The 19,974-nt window shown below is 37.6% G+C and overlaps 2 protein-coding genes and 1 non-coding gene across 3 annotated transcripts in view; 2 read left to right on the top strand and 1 right to left on the bottom strand.

Annotated features, from left to right (window-relative positions):
* Nucleotides 1-14,481, top strand: part of LOC113688404 (trans-resveratrol di-O-methyltransferase-like) — a 42,173-nt gene extending 27,692 nt beyond the window's left edge. Inside the window, exons 3-6 of the mRNA XM_027206211.1 lie at nt 5,759-5,772; nt 12,799-13,011; nt 14,138-14,311; nt 14,350-14,481. Of these exons, the coding sequence (XP_027062012.1) occupies nt 5,759-5,772; nt 12,799-13,011; nt 14,138-14,311; nt 14,350-14,481 (533 nt within the window). The remainder of the gene's footprint in view (nt 1-5,758; nt 5,773-12,798; nt 13,012-14,137; nt 14,312-14,349) is intronic.
* On the bottom strand, nt 1,679-1,785 carry LOC113688720 (small nucleolar RNA R71). The gene has a single exon (XR_003448082.1). It is a non-coding gene; the product is annotated as a small nucleolar RNA R71 (small nucleolar RNA).
* A 2,134-nt stretch (nt 14,482-16,615) lies between the features above and the next one.
* Nucleotides 16,616-18,754, top strand: LOC113688400 (trans-resveratrol di-O-methyltransferase-like). Its single transcript, XM_027206208.2, has 2 exons — nt 16,616-17,359; nt 18,400-18,754. The coding sequence occupies exons 1-2, from the start codon at nt 16,616-16,618 to the stop codon at nt 18,709-18,711; spliced, it is 1,056 nt and encodes a 351-aa protein (XP_027062009.1). The 3' UTR covers nt 18,712-18,754.
* The last annotated feature ends 1,220 nt before the right edge of the window (nt 18,755-19,974 follow it).

The raw sequence follows: 19,974 nt of genomic DNA, 5'->3' as shown, positions 1-19,974 counted from the left end.
AAGCCATTAGACTAGTTTTTAGTTTTCTCTCCAGAGAAGCTCCGTAGGAGGATAGAGGTAGTTTTGGATTTTCAGAGGAGGAGTTCTTCCTTCTCTTGTTGTGTGGTGTGCAACTTTTCTTAAAAGAGTCTACCGAGACTCAAGTTTCTTCCTAAATTCTTAGTTAGTTATTTATGTCTATGAATTCAATTGAATTGCGTGGGAATTTTCTTATGAGGCGTGGCTAATTTTCTCCTCTAGTCAAGGATCAACGCGAAGACGCAGTCCCAAATATCTGTGAGATCTAATTAATTTTACGTGTTCCTTAATTTGTTAATATTTGCATGTTTTCTATTTTAATTTCCATGGGATTATTTTGTTAATTGGTTATCAAGGGCCCGATGTGCAATTTGACTTATTAATCTCTTGTCAAATTAATCAATTAAATCCGTAATTGTTTAGTTAATTAATATTAGTGACAACTAGTATTTTCACATACTAGGGGGACATGCAATCTGATTTAAATAACCCTCGTAGCGTGTTATTAATTTGGGTTAGGCTTTTCTAGTTTTTAATGCAATTAGGAAATTAATTCCTACGGTCGTACCTAGGAGTATTTCCTGGTTAGGGGTAATCAACGGTCGTACCTTGGTTATCAATAAATTAAGGAAAAGCTGGTCGTTAGAGTTTTTCGGCGACTATAACTAACCTGTTAATAAAATTAAGTGAACCTTCTTTGCATCAATGATCGGATGAATGGACTGTGTCTGCGTAGTTGTATCCTTGGCTAGAATTTATTTATCATTTATTTAATTGCTATTTACAATTGTATTAATTATTTATTTATTTTTGGTTAAATTATTTAATTATTTTTAGTTAAATTGTTTAATTATTTTTAGTTTATTTCTGATAAAAATCCCCCGTGTCCCGAACTTGAAAGGAATCAAATTTTTCCCAATCCCTGTGGATTCGACCCTACTCACTACTATACACAGAAAATTTATTTTTCTCGAGTAGGTATTTATTATTGCACAGGCTCGACACCTGTCAATTTTTGGCGCCGTTGCCGGGGACTGGCGTTAATTATTTGTTTCTTTTAAGTTCATTTTTTTTCCTGGTATTTTTCTAGTTTATGCCTCGCTCTTCTCGTACAGGCGAATTAATTTTCGACCCTGAAGTAGAGAAGACCGCGCGTAGAACGAGGAAAGAAACCAGGCGGCTTAGGGAGGAGCAATACGATATTGCACCTCAGGAACTTGATCCAGAGGTTGAGCCGACAAATTTGTCTGGTGACAATTCAAGTGATTCAGACCAAGAGGAAGTCACTATGGCAAATGCACGAACACTAAGGGAGTTGGCTGCTCCTGATTTAAATCAGCAGCCCTTGTGCATTACTTTTCCACATTTAAATGATGACACTCCCTTTGAACTAAAATCTGGTCTAATTCATCTCTTGTCATCTTTTCATGGTCTACCAGGTGAGGAGCCCTACAAGCACTTGCAAGAGTTTGACGTCGTTTGTAACAGTATGAAGCCTCCGGGAATTACAGAAGAGCAAATAAAGATGAGGGCCTTCCCCTTCTCTTTGAAGGACTCCGCGAAAGACTGGCTCTACTACTTACCGCCTGGTAGTATCACCACGTGGGACCAATTGAAGAAAAAATTCTTGGACAAGTACTTTCCGGCATCTCGAGCTGCAAGCCTAAGGAAGGAGATATGTGGCATCAAACAACACCCAGGCGAGTCACTCTATGAGTACTGGGAGAGGTTTAAGAAACTGTGCACCAAATGCCCTCAACATCAGATAAGTGAGCAACTGCTCATCCAATATTTCTATGAGGGATTACTTTTCAGGGACAGAAGCATAATCGATGCTGCAAGTGGAGGAGCGTTGGTGAACAAAACTCCTCGAGGAGCCTGGGAGTTGATTGAGGGGATGGCTGAGAACTCACAGCAGTTTGGTTCAAGAGAGGACATCCCGACGCGTAGGGTGAATGAGGTGGAAACGTCCTCTATCCAACAGCAGATCTCCGAATTAACATCTTTCGTAAGACAATTAGCTGTGGGGAGTGCTTCACAAGTCAAAGTGTGTGGGGTGTGCACTGCCGTGGGTCATCCTACGGAAATGTGTCCATTGGTTCAAGAAGAAACTGCTGAACAGGTGAACATGGCTGGCCACGCGCCCGCGCCAAGAAAGCAGTACGACCCGTACTCAAACACCTACAATCCTGGTTGGAGGGATCACCCCAACCTTAGTTATGGAGCAAATAGGCAGTCTAACTTTGTGCCAAATAAACAGCAAGGACACCAACAGCAGTACCATCCTCGCCCACCACCACCACCACCCCTTTCAAACTCAAGTCCGTCCATGGAAGAGATGATGAAGCAATTACTTGCTAATCAACAAAAGACGGATTCAGACTTGCAAAGCATGAGGAATCAACTGGGACAGGTGCAATCATTGCAAAATCAAATGAATCAAATGGCTATAACAATCAACCGGTTGGAGTCCCAAGTTCAAGGAAAGTTGCCATCTCAACCTGAGGCAAATCCAAAGAATGTAAGCGCAATGACCTTAAGGAGTGGCAAGGAAGTTCAAGGACCCGAACCGGTGATTCCTAAAGACAAGGACGAGGAACGGATTGAGAAAGAATTGGAAGAGGAGGGCACAGACAACAAAAATGCAAAGGTACTCTCGAATCCAATTCCTACAACTAAAACTAATCCACCTCCCTTTCCTAGCAGGTTAGAAAAACCAAAGAAGCAAGACAAGGAAAAAGAGGTCTTGGAGATCTTTCGCAAGGTGGAGATCAACATACCCCTGCTGGATGCGATTAAACAAGTACCCAGGTACACAAAATTTTTGAGGGACTTGTGTGCCAACCGCAAGCGGTTGAAGGGGGATGAATGAGTTATAGTTGGGGAGAATGTTTCAGCAATTCTACAAAGGAAACTTCCACCAAAATGCGGAGATCCAGGTATGTTTACTATTCCTTGTAGGATAGGTAATACTTTGATTGGAAAGGCCATGTTAGACCTAGGAGCCTCGATTAATGTCATGCCAAAGTCCATTTATGCTTCATTGAACTTAGGCCCTTTGAAAGAGACTGGGATAATAATCCAATTAGCTGACAGGACCAATGCATACCCTGACGGGTTGATTGAAGATGTTTTGGTAAAAATTAATGAATTGGTTTTTCCAGCTGATTTTTATGTGCTCGACATGGAGGATGAACACTCCCGTGATCCGTCACCTTTGTTGTTAGGTAGACCCTTTTTGAGCACAGTCCGAACCAAAATTGATGTTAATAAGGGTACTTTGTCTATGGAATTTGATGGTGAGATTGTTCACTTTAACATCTTTGAGACCATGAAATATCCATCCGATTCAAATATTGGCTCTGTTTTCTCGATAAATGTTATTGACCCTGCTATACAGGAGGTTTTTGAAATTGAAGGCAGGGATGAACTAGAGGTCGTCCTGACCAGGCACTTTGAGTCCGAAACAACCTCTAGGGTAGAATTGAGTGAAGAACTTAAATGCGTGATTGGATCGTTGCAAACGTTACCAACCACGAAGACAAGGTATGATCTTGCACCGATTTTCATACCCGAACCTCATCAAAGGTTACTTCCATCTGTGGTGCAGGCACCTGTCTTGGAACTAAAACAACTGCCGAAACACCTAAAGTATGTATACTTAGGTGAAGGGGAGACACTTCCAGTGATCATCTCCGCGGGTTTATCAAAGGTTCAAGAAGAGAAATTACTTCGATTTCTTAGGGAACATAAGCAGGCGATAGGATGGACCATCGCCGACATCAAGGGAATTAGCCCCGCGGTGTGTATGCACCGAATTCGACTCGAGGAGAATGCTAAACCTGTACGGCAAGCTCAACGGAGATTAAATCCTCTCATGATGGAGGTCGTAAAGAAAGAGATTTTAAAATTGCTGGACGTTGGAATTATATTTGCAATATCAGATAGCCCGTGGGTAAGTCCAGTACAGGTGGTCCCGAAGAAGGCAGGGGTGACAGTGGAATCAAACCAAGAGGGTGAGTTCGTACCAATTCGAAAGCCCACCGGATGGCGACAGTGTATCGATTACCGAAAGCTAAATGCCGTCACGAAAAAGGACCATTTCCCCCTCCCTTTCATTGACCAGATGGTGGAGCGATTAGCATGTCGAGCTTACTATTGTTTCTTGGATGGATTTTAAGGTTATTTTCAAATTGCCATCGCACCCGAGGACCAAGAGAAGACTACTTTCACCTGCCCATTTGGAACATTTGCATACCGAAGGATGCCATTTGGATTGTGTAATGCACCTGCTACCTTTCAAAGATGCATGGTAAGTATCTTTTCAGAATATGTTGAGAAAATTATTGAGGTTTTCATGGACGATTTCAGTGTATATGGTGAAAGTTTTGAAAACTGTCTAGATAATCTGAAATTGATCTTAGTAAGGTATATAGAAACTAATCTCGTGCTTAATTGGGAAAAATGTCATTTTATGGTTGAACACGGGATAGTTTTGGGTCATGTAGTATCATCTACAGGTATTGAGGTTGATAAGGCAAAAATAAATGTTATATCTACTTTACCTTACCCCGCGAGTGTGCGGGAAGTTCGTTCCTTCTTGGGTCACGCAGGTTTCTATAGAAGGTTCATCAAGGATTTCTCGAAAATTGGAGCACCCTTGTTCCAACTTTTGCAAAAAGATGTATCCTTCGAATTTGATGAAACATGTAAGGGGGCATTTAATAAGTTAAAGGAGTTATTGATCACCTCACCTATTATCCAACCCCCTGACTGGAACCTCCCATTCGAGATCATGTGCGACGCCAGTGACTATGCAGTTGGTGCGGTATTGGGTCAAAGAGTAGGAAAAGCAGCTCATGCTATTTACTATGCATCTCGAGCCTTGAACGGAGCTCAATTGAACTATTCAACCACCGAAAAGGAGCTTTTAGCAATTGTTTTTGCCTTAGAAAAATTTCGGTCTTATTTACTTGGTGCTAAAGTTATTATTTTTTCTGATCATGCAGCTTTGCGGTATCTGTTGACCAAAAAAGAGGCAAAACCGCGATTGATACGGTGGATATTGTTGCTACAAGAGTTCAACCTGGAGATCCGAGATAAGAAAGGACGGAGAATCTAGTAGCAGATCACTTGAGTCGAGTACAAGTCACCGAAGATGACATCCCATTGAGAGAAGCATTCCCCGAGGAGCATTTACTTTCTATTAATTCATCTTTGCCTTGGTATGCAGATATTGTTAATTTTCTAGTCACTGACAAATTTCCTACAGGATGGCCTAAGGCAAAGAGAGACAAGTTGAGGAGCGATGCAAAGTTCTACATTTGGGATGATCCTTACCTCTGAAAGCGGGGTGCCGATCAAATCATCCGTAAATGTGTAAGTGAAGTTGAATTTCAATCTATTATAGCCTATTGTCACTCTTTTGCGTGTGGAGGTCATTTTGGACCGAAGAGAACAGCTCGTAAGGTGCTAGAGAGTGGATTCTATTGGCCAACTCTATTCAAGGATGCCTACTCATTTTGTAAGTCATGTGATAAGTGTCAAAGAGTGGGTAATATCTCTCGTAGGGATCAAATGACTCAAACCCCAATGATTTTTGTTGAAATTTTTGACGTTTGGGGCATTGATTTTATGGGTCCTTTTCCTTCGTCCTTTGGTTTTTTGTATATATTGCTTGCTGTAGATTATGTTTCGAAGTGGGTAGAAGCAAAGGCCACCCGCACTAATGATTCCAAAGTGGTTGCAGAATTCGTTAAATCTAATATTTTTGTTCGTTTTGGGATGCCGCGAGCAATTGTAAGTGATCGGGGTACTCATTTCTGCAACAAAACGATCGCTGCAATTTTCAGGAGGTACGGTGTCTTGCACAAAGTCTCCACTTCTTACCATCCTCAGACAAACGGTCAGGCGGAGGCATCGAACCGAGAGATCAAGTCAATTTTGGAGAAGATGGTTCGACCCGATAGGAAGGATTGGAGTATAAGACTTGAAGATGCCTTGTGGGCATATAGAACGGCGTACAAGACGCCAATCGGCATGTCCCCTTACCGTTTGGTATTTGGGAAGCCATGCCACCTCCCTGTCGAGTTCGAGCATAGAGCATTTTGGGCAGTCAAGCAATGCAACATGGATATCGAAGAGGGCAGAATTCAAAGAAAACTGCAGTTACAAGAATTGGAGGAGATTCGCAATGAAGCCTACGAGAATGCTGTGATTTATAAGGAGAAAAACAAGATTTTTCATGACCAGCAGGTCTCTAGGAAGACGTTTGAATGTGGACAAAAAGTTCTACTGTATCACTCCAAATTGAAGTTATTTCCAGGTAAGCTACGTTCTCGTTGGATTGGTCCCTTTGTGGTAACTAATGTCTTTGATTATGGTGCAGTGGAGATCCAGAGTCTAAGGACAGAGAAGAAATTTGTGGTGAATGGACATCGTCTTAAGCCGTATTATGAAGGGGTTCCAGTTGAGCGGGTAGAGATGATGCATACGGGTTATGTCTAGCCAAAGACACTAAAGAAAGGCGCTAGTTTGGGAGGCAACCCGAATATTAGTCTTGTTATTTCTAGTTGTTCTTCTTTTGCATTGGGTCATTTACTTGTTGGGTAGTATCTGTATTAATATTTCCTTCACTGCAATCAGGAAGTGAAATCTTGGCGTGCCCACGCGGTGTTTGAGTTTTCTGAGACCAGAGGACGAAGACCAATCTTGGCGTGCCCGCGCGGTGTTGGACGACCCAAACCATGTTTTTGCAAAAAAATAAAATAAAAATAAAATAAACTAAAATAAACTAAAAAAAAAAAAAAATTCCTCTTCTCTTTTCTTTTTCTTCTTTCTTTCTTTTCTTCTTTCTTTCTTTCTTTCTTTTTTCTTTCTTCCTTCTTCCCCGCTGCTTTCTTTTTCCCCTTTTCTTTTCTTCTTCATCCGCCTGCCGCTCTGCTCCACAGCCGCGCGTCGCACTTCCCACCGCCGCCCACCCCAGCTCTTCTCGCCGCTGCCTCGGCTCTCCTCGCCAAGGGTGACCACCAGCTCATCTGACCTCCTTCACTCTTGCCATAGCCACCGCCTCCAAGATCCGCCTGAAGCCCCGAAAGCCGCGCACCACCAGATCCAGCTGCCGCAAACTCTTCTCTCTCACAGCCACCACCTTCATCGCACCACTGGCTTCGTATGCACGCACCTGCCTCAATCTCTTTCTATTATTTTTTTTTATTTTCTTATTTTATTATTGCAGTATGTTTTTATTATTTTTATTACAGTACGTTTTTGAAAATTTTGTGTGTTTGGACTACCTGACATTTCTATTCCTCCTTAGTTGGGTACTTCTGTGTTACTTTGCTTGTTTCTTTTTACTTTGCTTGATTTTTATTTATTTAGTAGATTGACTTGTGGTTAGTCGTGTGATTTACTTATTCCTTATGCGTGCACCGATGATACTAGTTTAGGGTGTTTTGCATATCTTTATTGATTAATCATTATATATATATATATATTTTAGGTCGAATTGTGTTTAATCTGCTGTACTTTGTGTCTAACTGTGGGTAATTTGCTACCGTTGTTTGTTCAATTGGGAGGTGCCTTTAACACTTAAATTTACTTATTGAAGTAGATTGCCTTCAATTGCCTTATATGAGAGCCTTTTGTCTGTTTGCATTTCAATTGCTTTAGCAACTGTTGTTTATTGTGGTTTGGAGTGCAATTTGGAAAGAAATGGTGAAACCCAAATCTTCTTCTAAGTCTAGAACACCCCGGCCCTTCGACCTCCGCTCCACCTCCTTCAACCCCAAGGGCTGATCAGAGAATTTGGCGGCGTTTATGCACCACGCGAGTGTTGAACCTCAATTTCCGCCTAACCCGCCGCTATCTTGACAACTTCAGGGGAGTTTCGTTGCCCTGCTTCTTACTTTGTCTTTTTCTTTATCACATTGAGGGCAATGTGTGCTTTAAGTGTAGGGGGGGATTTGGATTTAATTGGAGTTTCTTTAAATTGTTGCTTTTCTTATTGTTGTCTTGATGAATAAATGTGGCAACTCACTCTTCTATTACTGGTTGTGATTTATCCTATGAATTTAGTTTAAGTGGCAAGTAAAGGCATGTTATCTTGGTGAATATCATAAGTTTAATGACTTGGTGCAAATTGTGGTTAACTTGTTTAGGCAATATAAATATTTTATTAGCAATTGTTGTGTGGATTGGGCAATTGTTGATCTCAGTTCTCCATGTTAGGAGATGACGTGGGTCATGATCTTTAATTATCTGGTATTCTGATGCTTTAATTGTGGTTAATAAATGACTCTACTCCGCTAGTGTCATCACCCAGTAACCGGGAGTCTTCACCACAAGTGTCGACTCTCGCGTCAAAAAGTGGCGATATCTATGAGTAGTTAGTCCTGAAGCTGTGAAAAGTTGAGTAACTGGGCTCTTTCATCTAAAAATGTCAGAGTTCACGTCAAAAGACTTGAATAGCTTGGGACTGAGCATTTAAAAAAAAAAATTAATTATTATCGAAAAAAAAAAGAGAGAAGAAAATAATAAGTAAGCTTATGATCATGTTGGCCTGCCGATCCTTGTTCTTCAATGTTGAGATTTTGATTTTCAGTTGACCCAATTGCTAACTTTTGCTAGTTTAATATTTTGATTTCTTAGACGAGTTAGCCATGAATTGGACGAGTCTATGATTTCAGGAGCTAACCGGGAGAAATATGTCTTGACACTTAGCCACTAAAACTTGATTTTGGGATAAGCGTAGCTTGGCAGTAAATGAAATGAGAGTTAGCCATTGTTGAGTTTAGTGTTCCCATGCTTGAGGACAAGCATGATTTAAGTGTGAGGGGAATTGATAGGGTGTTAATTGTTAGTAATTTTATTGTTAATTCTCCTCTTTATCCTTGCCAAATATTGCTTTAATTGTCAATATATATTTATATTTGGTATTTGGATATAATTTCAGAAAGTGGAGCAGAAAAGTGCTAAAAGGGGACCTTCTTGAGAAGATTTCTCCACACGTGAGAAGCTTTCCACAATCAGCCCAAATTGTGCAAACCAACGGAATTGATGATGAAGAGTTGCCTTCCTATTATTAAGTCCTGGCAAGTCCACTAACAATAAGAAATCAAAAGGAGACAATTCTGCGGGGACCACGTAACATTGATTTAGAAAATGTGTTCTTCTTTTGGGAGATGTACTCATTAGCCATAGGTGGACTTTGATGATGAAAGTAGCTTTTCTATTTGCTTCCTACGTAACTAGTTCTCTTATGAAACTAGTGCAGAGGAGAACTAAGAAAAAAAAAGCTTCATAAGCCATTAGACTAGTTTTTAGTTTTCTCTCCAGAGAAGCTCCGTAGGAGGATAGAGGTAGTTTTTGATTTTCAGAGGAGGAGTTCTTCCTTCTCTTGTTGTGTGGTGTGCAACTTTTCTTAAAAGAGTCTACCGAGACTCAAGTTTCTTCATAAATTCTTAGTTAGTTATTTATGTCTATGAATTCAATTGAATTGCGTGGGAATTTTCTTATGAGGCGTGGCTAATTTTCTCCTCTAGTCAAGGATCAACGCGAAGACGCAGTCCCAAATATCTGTGAGATCTAATTAATTTTACGTGTTCCTTAATTTGTTAATATTTGCATGTTTTCTATTTTAATTTCCATGGGATTATTTTGTTAATTGGTTATCAAGGGCCCGATGTGCAATTTGACTTATTAATCTCTTGTCAAATTAATCAATTAAATCCGTAATTGTTTAGTTAATTAATATTAGTGACAACTACTATTTTCACATACTAGGGGGACATGCAATCTGATTTAAATAACCCTCGTAGCGTGTTATTAATTTGGGTTAGGCTTTTCTAGTTTTTAATGCAATTAGGAAATTAATTCCTACGGTCGTACCTAGGAGTATTTCCTGGTTAGGGGTAATCAACGGTCGTACCTTGGTTATCAATAAATTAAGGAAAAGCTGGTCGTTAGAGTTTTTCGGCGACTATAACTAACCTGTTAATAAAATTAAGTGAACCTTCTTTGCATCAATGATCGGATGAATGGACTGTGTCTGCGTAGTTGTATCCTTGGCTAGAATTTATTTATCATTTATTTAATTGCTATTTACAATTGTATTAATTAATTATTTATTTTTGGTTAAATTATTTAATTATTTTTAGTTAAATTGTTTAATTATTTTTAGTTTATTTCTGATAAAAATCCCCCGTGTCCCGAACTTGAAAGGAATCAAATTTTTCCCAGTCCCTGTGGATTCGACCCTACTCACTACTATACACAGAAAATTTATTTTTCTCGAGTAGGTATTTATTATTGCACAGGCTCGACACCTGTCAGTGAGTAGGGTCGAATCTACAGGGACTGGAGATAATTTATTTTTTTTAGAGTCCAGAGATAGGGGGTTTTATAAAAATAACTAATTAACTAAATAAAAACAACTCATGAAAATAAACAAGAATTAATCAATAAGAGATACGACTCTAGCCAAAGGTGCAACTTTTCAGACACGGTCCATTCAACTGATCATTGATGCAAAGATAATTCAATACTCATTAATAGATTGGTTATAATTGCTATACACGCGATAAACAACCAACTTTTTCTTATTTTTTCGATAGTCAAGGTACGACCATTAATTATTTTTCTAACCAAGAAATAACCCTAGATACAATCGTAGGAGTCAATTCCTCAATTGCATTAAGAATTAGTAAAACCCAACCCTCACCAACAAACAGGCTACGAGAGTTTATTTAAATTAGATTATACGTTTTCTTAACATGAGACCAATCACACTAGTCGTCATTGGTATTAATCGATTAAATAATTATGGATTTAATCGATTAATTTGCCAATAGATTATTAGGTTAATTCAAATATCGGACCCTTGACATTCAAATAACAAAACAATCATAAGAAGTTAAACCAGAAAACATACGAATACCAATGAATAAAAGAAATAAGTAAAATAATTCGATCTCACAGATATTTGGAACCGGGTCTTTAAGTTGACCTTCGACTAGAAAATAAAATTAGTTATTCTCCATTGAGAGTAACTCACGCAATTCTATTTAAGGAAATTACATCAACGTTCAACAAAAGAAGAAAAACGGAGAAGATGACCCGCCGAAGAGAAAAGCCAAGCGGCTCCTTCATCATAGCCAAGAAATAAGGAAACGACTAAAAGAAAATGCTACTGACTAGACTCCTACTACTACTAAACTACTACTACCCAAATGAAAGCAAGTTCCAATTGGCCCCAGAATAGTCACGGCAATTGTTGCCTTTTCGGAAGTGCTAATCACCCAAGAAACTAGCCAATCACTCCTATTTTGTAGATTTTTAAATAAAATAAACTTTCTATTAGATAAAAAAGATTGTCTCAAAAAGTCATGATAGCTGACTATACTAGTGTCCTAATAGGAATGGGACAAAGCCTGACTCCCATGACTTCAAACCAACTCCAATTCAAGGTTGAAAATCACGCGCCAAATTCCGAATTTCCGGACATGCGAAGTGGACCTTGACACGCTCACGCCGAATTGCACATAAATTAGTTAAAATTTACGTTCTTAACTCTTTTTCGCTCCAAATCTCTACAATCAACATAATTACCAAATATAAGTATATTCCACTAATTAACGTAATATTTGGTAAAATAAAAGAGGGAAATAACCATAAAATTAATGACACAAATACAACCTATCACTTTTCAACTTAATAACCTTGATGTTGTACTAAATCAGCATCGAACAAAATGAGCCAAAAAAAGGGGCTCTCGAATGTTTTTTTTAGTACTCTAATCACGAAATTATGAGCAACTGAGATCGCATTTGTGCTCTGTTTATTGTTGATAACCTTCTGAAGCAACAATTATCCTATAAGCCAATTGCAATATACGACTTAAACTATTTGTGACATGCATCAGTGCTATAATCTTGGAAGCGGTTGCATTATCAAAAAAAAAAATTTAAAATAAAAAGCCAACAACAGCAAAGTTTTTTATAAAATATATTTTAAATAACAGCCAAAAAAACTTTTAATGTAAAATTGGATTTTTATTCAAAGAAAAGTTTTAAAGTTTTCTTTTTAATGTTTATCATGTTTTATTCTACAACTGTCTGAAAGGTTTTTATCCCCGTTATAACAGTCATATCCTTCCCTTCCCATTTGATACCCATATGTATTTTTTTATAATCCTCATCTGATGTCAATTTTAATCTTCAACAACTCTTTTTTTCTTCCTTTTTTGGTCCGCGTCTTCAACAACTATTACTTTCTTATGGCTACGATTAAGCCACTTCGCATTGCCAAATTTTCTAATAATCCAAATTAATCAACGTAAATAAGTGTTTTGGAATTTCACACTAAATGTAAAAGGAAAAAAATCTCAAAAATATTTAAAAATGTTACTAGATTACTAATCACGTCCATGTTTTCGAGATTCCGAACATACGTATGTACTATTGAACAATGATTAGTACTTGTTTATGTCTAGGATTAAGCCTTAAAATAATTGATAAACAAGTGTTTTGGATTGCACACTAAAAGGGAAAAGATATCCAAGAATTAAAAAAAGTTAAATTGCTGACGTTGTTAATGTTGAATATATCCTTTTGCACAGTAATTATTATTTGGTCCTATTGTCAATGATCATACGAAAATGAAATTTGTCGGTTTCGACTGTCGAAGCGATTAAGTATGCTGATCTACTGTTTCAAACTCTGGCTCGGCTTTCAATAATAGAAGTCAATAAAATGTTATGCCGTCCACAAATGAGCCTCTAAGAAATATGTGTTTGAAGGCCTGACATCTTTGGTGGATGTTGGGGGTGGCACCGGCACGGTTGCTAGGTCCATTGCCAAAGCCTTCCCCAACTTAAAGTGCACTGTTCTTGATCTCCCACATGTGGTTGCCAACCAAGAGGAAACTCAGAACTTGGACTTCGCTGCAGCAGATATGTTAGAGGAGGTACCACCAGCCAATGCAATCTTACTCAAGGTAAAGATGTCAAACAAAATATCCTTATCCATTTTTAACCTTTTCCTTGTGTTGCCCCCTAAGGGTTCATCAATTTTTATATTTCCCGTGTCCCATATTCTTTTGCCATTTTGTGTGAACTCAACCTTTTTTTTTAATATAGTCATTTAAAAAAAATTCTAATTCTAACCATCCAAAACTTAATTTAAGTCTAGAAAGTGTGGTCCATGTCATTTACAACAAATAAGTGGGAAAGAGTAATAATGATGATTTCACCTTTTAGTGGATAACATTTAGAGACATGCAAAAATAACAAGCATCACACCTTAAAAAAACTAATGCAACGTTTACTTTGTCTTTTGCTTTTCACATTTTGGCTAAAATGCGTAATTATGTAAGACTTCAGAAATTTTGGGTCATTTATCATTATAAAAACAGCAAAGTAGTCATATCTACATCTGTTCTCATTAGAGCTGCAAACGAACCGAGTTGAGTCGAGTTTTGGACTTATCGAACCGAGTTCGACTTAATAATAGGTAGACTTGAGTTCGAGCTCAAGCTCGAGCTCGACGAGCCAAGAAAATTGAGTTCGAGCTCGATTTGACCAAGGAAAAGCCAGGCTTGAGCTCAAGTCGACAAGGCTCGCGAGCTGTACCTCGATTTCTAGCTCGCGAGCAGCTGGAATTGTCAGCTTGTAATGTAACTCGAATTTCTGACTCATGAGCAGCTCGTGAGCTCGAGTTTCTGAAAATTAATCTAATAAAAACAACAAATAATCATTTTTTCTTAATAAATAATAAAATATTAGGGATATATGTAATTTTACTATTAAAATAATAAATAAATAAATAAATAAATATATATATATACTCGAGCTCGCAATCCCGAGTTTAATATTTTGATCTCGAGTTCGATTTGGCTAGCTCGAATGCGACTCGAGTTTCATATTGATCGAGTTCGAGTCGAATTTTGACTCGAGCCGCTCGCGAGCGGTTTGGTTCGTTTGCAGCCCTAGTTCTCATGAAAAGTCAAAGATAAATGCACGAGTTCTTCAAATGCAGTTTATAGTAATCCACCCAAGGCTAAATTTTGAGCTTCAAAAATTCTATCTGTACTTCATTTTAATGTGTGATTTTATTTGTAACAGCGGATTCTCCATGACTGGAGCGATGAAGACTGTGTGAAGATACTCAAGAACTGCAAAAAGGCCATTCCAGGAAGAGACAAAGGGGGAAAAGTGATTATCATAGACATGGTGATGAAGAGCCAGTTAGAAAATCATGAGTCAGTTGAAGCCCAGATATGTTTGGACATGCAGATGGTACGGAAGAAGGGTGATGCATAGACACGGTGATGCAGATGTTGGTTCTTTATGGTGCCAAAGAAAGAACTGAGAAAGACTGGGCAATACTCTTCTGGGATGCTGGTTTCAACAGCTATAAAGTCTTTCCAGTGTTGGGTACAAGGGATCTCATTGAGGTTAATCCCTAATAAAGGAACGTTAGTACCATTACAACATAAACATATACATATTTATGGGTCTTGGTGTATACAAACAACAAAGATTACTTCCTGCAAGTGTTTTTTTCTGGTGCTTAATTTGTGGTAATGAAACACAGTGTTACATGCACCAAAGATTTGATATGTGCCAAAATTTGCACAATCTCTGCTCGGTCTTCACCAATCAGCTAAACTAAGTATCATGCAATCAGAATAGAAGACGACTCACTAATTGAAAAAAAAAAAGAAAAAAGATAGAAGACGATTCAGGAATACAATTAATAGATTGTTAGTTCAATTTTCTGTGTGACTTAAACAACCAAATACACTGGAGTATTATTGCTTATTGAATTGCTTTGACCAATAATTATCCGAGAACTCTTATCTGATCCCTCCTTGAAGGCGACATTACAATCATATTGGTCTTCAAGATAAAAAGGTATTATTGGTGCAAATTGGAATTGACCCTTCGTCTGACACAGCATCTTCTCTCGAAAACAAGTCCAATGACACTTTGCATTGCCACCTTTTGTGGAAACTCTGCGTTTTTATCGAATATTCGCTTAATACATTTTTCAAACATCTTTTTATTTCATGAAAATTACATTAAAAAAGTATAACAGTAATTTCTTTCCCAAAATCTCTTCCTCAAAATGCAATTCAAACAACCTCTTAATTTTCTTCAAAGGAAAGCTTTTAGTGCTCAAGCAAACATCACTCGCACTAGTATCACCTAACCAGTATTGCAGCTTCCCTTCATCCAATATGAAAACATCACGTGTAGGAGCTCATGTCAAACTCTTACCATATATTCAAGGTAAATTTTTACTTTAAAAAGAGATGGACAATCGTTTCTAGTTGGATTACTCTCACTATATTTATATATTTTGCTTTTAACACCTGGAGACTTGATGATGTACGAGTAGTTTTCTAAGTTCACGGGCCAAAGTTGAAGATTTATAAATTCAGTTTTTTATTTCATAGATAGATATACGTAACCAGGATTGAAACTCATGGTTTGCTCGTAATTTTATTCCTTGTTGCTAACCGTCAAATGTGCCTACATGTCGGTTATACTCCGTTCCACTTTGCGTATTGTGCATGGAAACTGAAGATGAATAAAATAGGGTGTCACTAACTATTGACTAGTGAAGCTTTGAAAAAAAAAACAGAAATAAAGAAAAGGAGAGCTCTTTCTGTAAATGAATTAATTTCTGAAGATCCATGCCACACTTTCTTGCCTAAAACCACTCTTAGGGTCTCCACGTCCCAGATTGCAAAATCTGCATACCTAATTGCCCAACTCGCAAAATTCAAATTTAATGCATTTGGGCCCAGATTAATCAATAATTTATTTTTACGCCAAACTGTAAAACTTAAGTTAATATTTGCAACAACATTTTTTCAAGAGAAAAAGCCCTCAAGTACACATAAGAAAACCTATACTATACACGAGATACAACTTTTAGGCTTTAGCCTTCTGCTATTTTATGTGAGAGGCCACATTAAACAAAATTTCCTTGACGAGTCAAAATTAAAGAATCGACCTTTTGTGAGCCCATACAAGATTAAAAAGCACCCCGACACTAATATGAGATTTTCTAATATAAAGTTCCAGCAATTGTAGTGAACAAGGAAGATGACATCCTTTTTTTGGATTTCCTTTTCTGTATCTGCTTGTAACATGGAAGATGTCTACCATTAAGAATACGGCAAAACAAATGCTATCCCGTCGATCCTCAAAGAGCTAGTCAAGCCCCCATAACCATTTGTTTCAACTTTTATGTCACCATCAATGGTGGTTGCTTCAATTTACTCTCAGTCTTGCCCGTGGTTCATTCGTTCTGAATTTTCTCAGTTACTAATTAATAATTGTAATTGCGTCAGCAATTAGATATTTTAATCAAATTACTTGGGCGTATTTATTTGGTGTGGTGAAGTTTGGCACCTCTAGATCCGCCAAACCTATTTAGATGCTTTGAAAGCCTGGAAACCAATCAAATATAGCCTTATAGGAGGCACAGGAGAAATCTACTTACTAGCATATAAATGGAGTCCTGCTTGACCATTTGTTATTTACAACTGAATTACAGCCATTGAATTTGAAAATAAAGTTCCCAAAAAGATGGAAAAAGCTGACAATTTAGGTGAGCTTCTTGAAGCTCAAACTCATGTGTGGAATGCAATGTTCCATTTCAAGAAATCTGCATGTGTAAAATGCGCAGTTGAGTTGGGAATCCCAGATGTGATCAGTAATCATGGGAAGCCCATCACACTTTCTGACCTGATTTCTGTCCTCCCAATCCACCCTTCTAAATCTGCCCACATTTTTCGCTTAATGCGATTCTTGGCTAACTCTGGATTCTTTGTTGAAGACCCTCAAGGCTATACACTCACCTCTGCAGGCCGGCTTCTTTTGAAAGATGAGCCATTCAATGTTCGGGCATTTATTTTTCTATCATGTGATCCTGCCCTGTTGAAGCCCTGGAATTTCTTGACCGAGTGGTTCCAGAATGATGATCCCTCTCCATTTGATACCGCATATGGGAATAATTTCTGGCATTACAATGCTCAAGAAGTTCGAATTGGAAACATGTTTAATGAGGCCATGGCTAGTGATAATCAGTTGTCGGTAGAAGTGCTGATGACCAAATGCAAGTCTGTGTTTGAAGGCATGACAACTCTTGCTGATGTTGGGGGTGGCACAGGCAAAGTTGCTAGGGCCATTGCCCAAAACTTTCCTGGCATAAAATGTACTGTATATGATCTCCCACACGTCGTTGCTAATCAAGGAGGAGCTGAGAACTTGGAATTTTTAGCTGGAGATATGTTTCAAAGTGTACCCCGTACTAATGCAATCTTGCTGAAGGTAACTAAAGCCATCTTGTCACTGAATTTCTGATTTTCTTATTAACTTTTAGATTTTTTTTTCTCTTGCTTGGAATTGGTTTGCATGATTTGAAACTTATGAAGGAGAATTAATTAATTTTTTCAATTAAAATTCTTGCGTTTTGCTATGATTTATCTATCTTGGTTTAATTACGTGTTTGTGATTGGCCACCATAGGCATTCTTTTAGGGTTTGTATGGAATTGAGAAGGAATATACAACCATGCACTAAATAGATAAACATACTTAGCCTAATCATGAGAGTAAGTTAGGATTTACATGACGCACTTATGTTACCAAGGTTCCAAAGGGGCTTAATTGAACATTTACAGTCTCAAGAGATGCGTAGAATTTGATTAAGCACACTTCAGATGTATCAAAAGATAATTTAAAATACAATTGTGTGAGACGTTCATAACTTGACAAGAAAAGTAATTGGAGAATCAATTCAACCTCTGGATTAAAACCTCAACCCTAGGCTTGCTTAACTATTGTTCCCTCGCTTCTTATCAATTTAATCAAATTAATTGTTAATTCTTCCATGATAATATAAAATCTCTTCTCGTTCACTCTTTTGTGAAAATAATTAAAGTGGAGAAATTTGATTTGTTCCTATGGGTTCAACCCTGGAATACTCCACGTTAATTAGTACTACGATCGACCCTATGCGCTTGCAGGAAATCGTCTATCACTATTTCTCCTGCAGATGCTGTTATAATGAAGGTAAGTTCACCTTTCCAAGATGATGCAACGGATCCATATTCACCTTTTTGTTGTTAAAGTCATTCTTAGCACTGATTCTGAACACATCTATACATGCTTCTGATTCATTACAACCATGTCTATATTACAGTAAAGCATTGGATCAGTCATGGAAGTTTATTCACAAATAGGGCATTAGCAAATCTTTTGGAGGGGGGGAGGCTTCTGTACTTCTTCTCAATTTCAATTTTCTTTAATAAATTTAACAGTGTTCCTGACTGATTTGAATTCTTTGCGATATGAATGTTAATTTAAACAGTGGATATTGCACAATTGGAATGATGAGGAATGTGTACAAATACTTAGGAAATGCAAAGAAGCAATTCCTAGCAAGGAAAATGGAGGGAAGGTGATAATCATAGACATGGTACTGAGTGACCAACAAAAAGAAGCTGATGACCATGAGGCAATTGAAACTCAACTTTTCTTTGATATGATGATGATGGTCCTTCTCAGAGGGAAACAAAGAAATGAGAGAGAGTGGGCAAAACTCTTTTCTGAGGCAGGATTCAATGATTATAAGATAACTCCAGTACTGGGCTTGAGATCCCTCATCGAAGTTTATTATTAGGAGTAGTGGATAGTTTTTTTGGACTATTTTTGTTAGACATGTGTATGAGGTCAACATGTTTATCTTTTCTTCTTTTACGATTGTAATCTTTTGTGGCATTTTCTTTTCATTTTCAATAAATCAATATTTTTTTTGGGAGGTGAAAATAGCTATGCAAGAATTTTCTGCAGGGCAATTCTGTCGGGCGGACATGCAAGTTACATGCTCAGCTCCTAGGATGATCGTCAGTATTCATTTCTTTTCATGGCCCGTCCCAGGGAAAGAATTTGAGGAATCATTCGTTAACCACAAGAGACAGACAACAGGGTAGATAACTTAGCCCAAAACTGAGACCCAACATTTAGCCCATTGTGCATGGGAATGTAAGTGAGTTAAATCAAAATGAACACTCTGATGTTTAAACTTGTTTGATTATTTTAACGAATTTAAAATTTTATTTAAGTTTGATTTATTTATTTATTCAATCGAACTTGAACGAGTTTTTATCGAATTTGAATGTTATCGAATATAAAATGCTATTCAAATTTGGTTTGACTAATCGGCGAATCAAACTCGAACGAGCTCTTAAATTTAGTTCAAGTATCGAATAGATTAGTTCATCATTCAACCCTAATCGTACGGTTTCAATTTCTGAATTTTCCTCATCAAAACCTTATTCTTGTTTCTTTTTTTATTGTTTTATACAATTTATCAAAATATAACTATGCACTAATTTCTTTTCACCTTCACACGAGCAGGCAAGAATTTCAAGAGTAAGGTATTATAAATTTTATATGTATGTTCAATTATCAAAATAGCTTTTACACGACTCAATAATGAAATTACAACACGTCTAACCTTTTTGTTACTTTTTCCTTTCACTTTTTTTTTTCAAATAAGCAAAGAAACAGCACATAAAGAAAACATTTTACACAACCCAATTAATTCAGAAATTGGACGGGGGAAAAATCAATAGAGTAGCTGGACAAATACCCAAAGTTGTAGGTGCAACCAAATAGGTTGATGTTCAAGATTGTACTGATTGAAAATGTAGGACAGTGATAAAAAAACATAACAGTGTAATTTCAAAATTGCATTTTATTTCTTGAAAATTACATCCAAAAAGTATAATAGTAATTTCTTTCCCAAAATCTCTTCCTCAAAATGCAATTCAAACAACCTCTTAATTTTCTTCAAAGGAAAGCTTTTGGAGCTCAAGCAAACATCACTCGCACTAGTATTACCTAACTAGTTTTGCAGCTTCCCTTCATCCAATATGAAAAC

Source organism: Coffea arabica, chromosome 5e, assembly GCF_036785885.1.
Source record: "Coffea arabica cultivar ET-39 chromosome 5e, Coffea Arabica ET-39 HiFi, whole genome shotgun sequence".
Lineage (NCBI taxonomy): Eukaryota > Viridiplantae > Streptophyta > Magnoliopsida > Gentianales > Rubiaceae > Coffea > Coffea arabica.
This window is presented reverse-complemented; position numbering and strand designations above follow the sequence as displayed.

Bases quoted from the DNA above. Each gene is read 5' to 3' on its own strand.
- LOC113688400 (XM_027206208.2), top strand. From the start codon at position 16,616: ATGGAAAAAGCTGACAATTTAGGTGAGCTTCTTGAAGCTCAAACTCAT. The intron at 17,360-18,399 runs GTAACTAAAGCC...TAATTTAAACAG, and splicing joins CTAATGCAATCTTGCTGAAG to TGGATATTGCACAATTGGAA.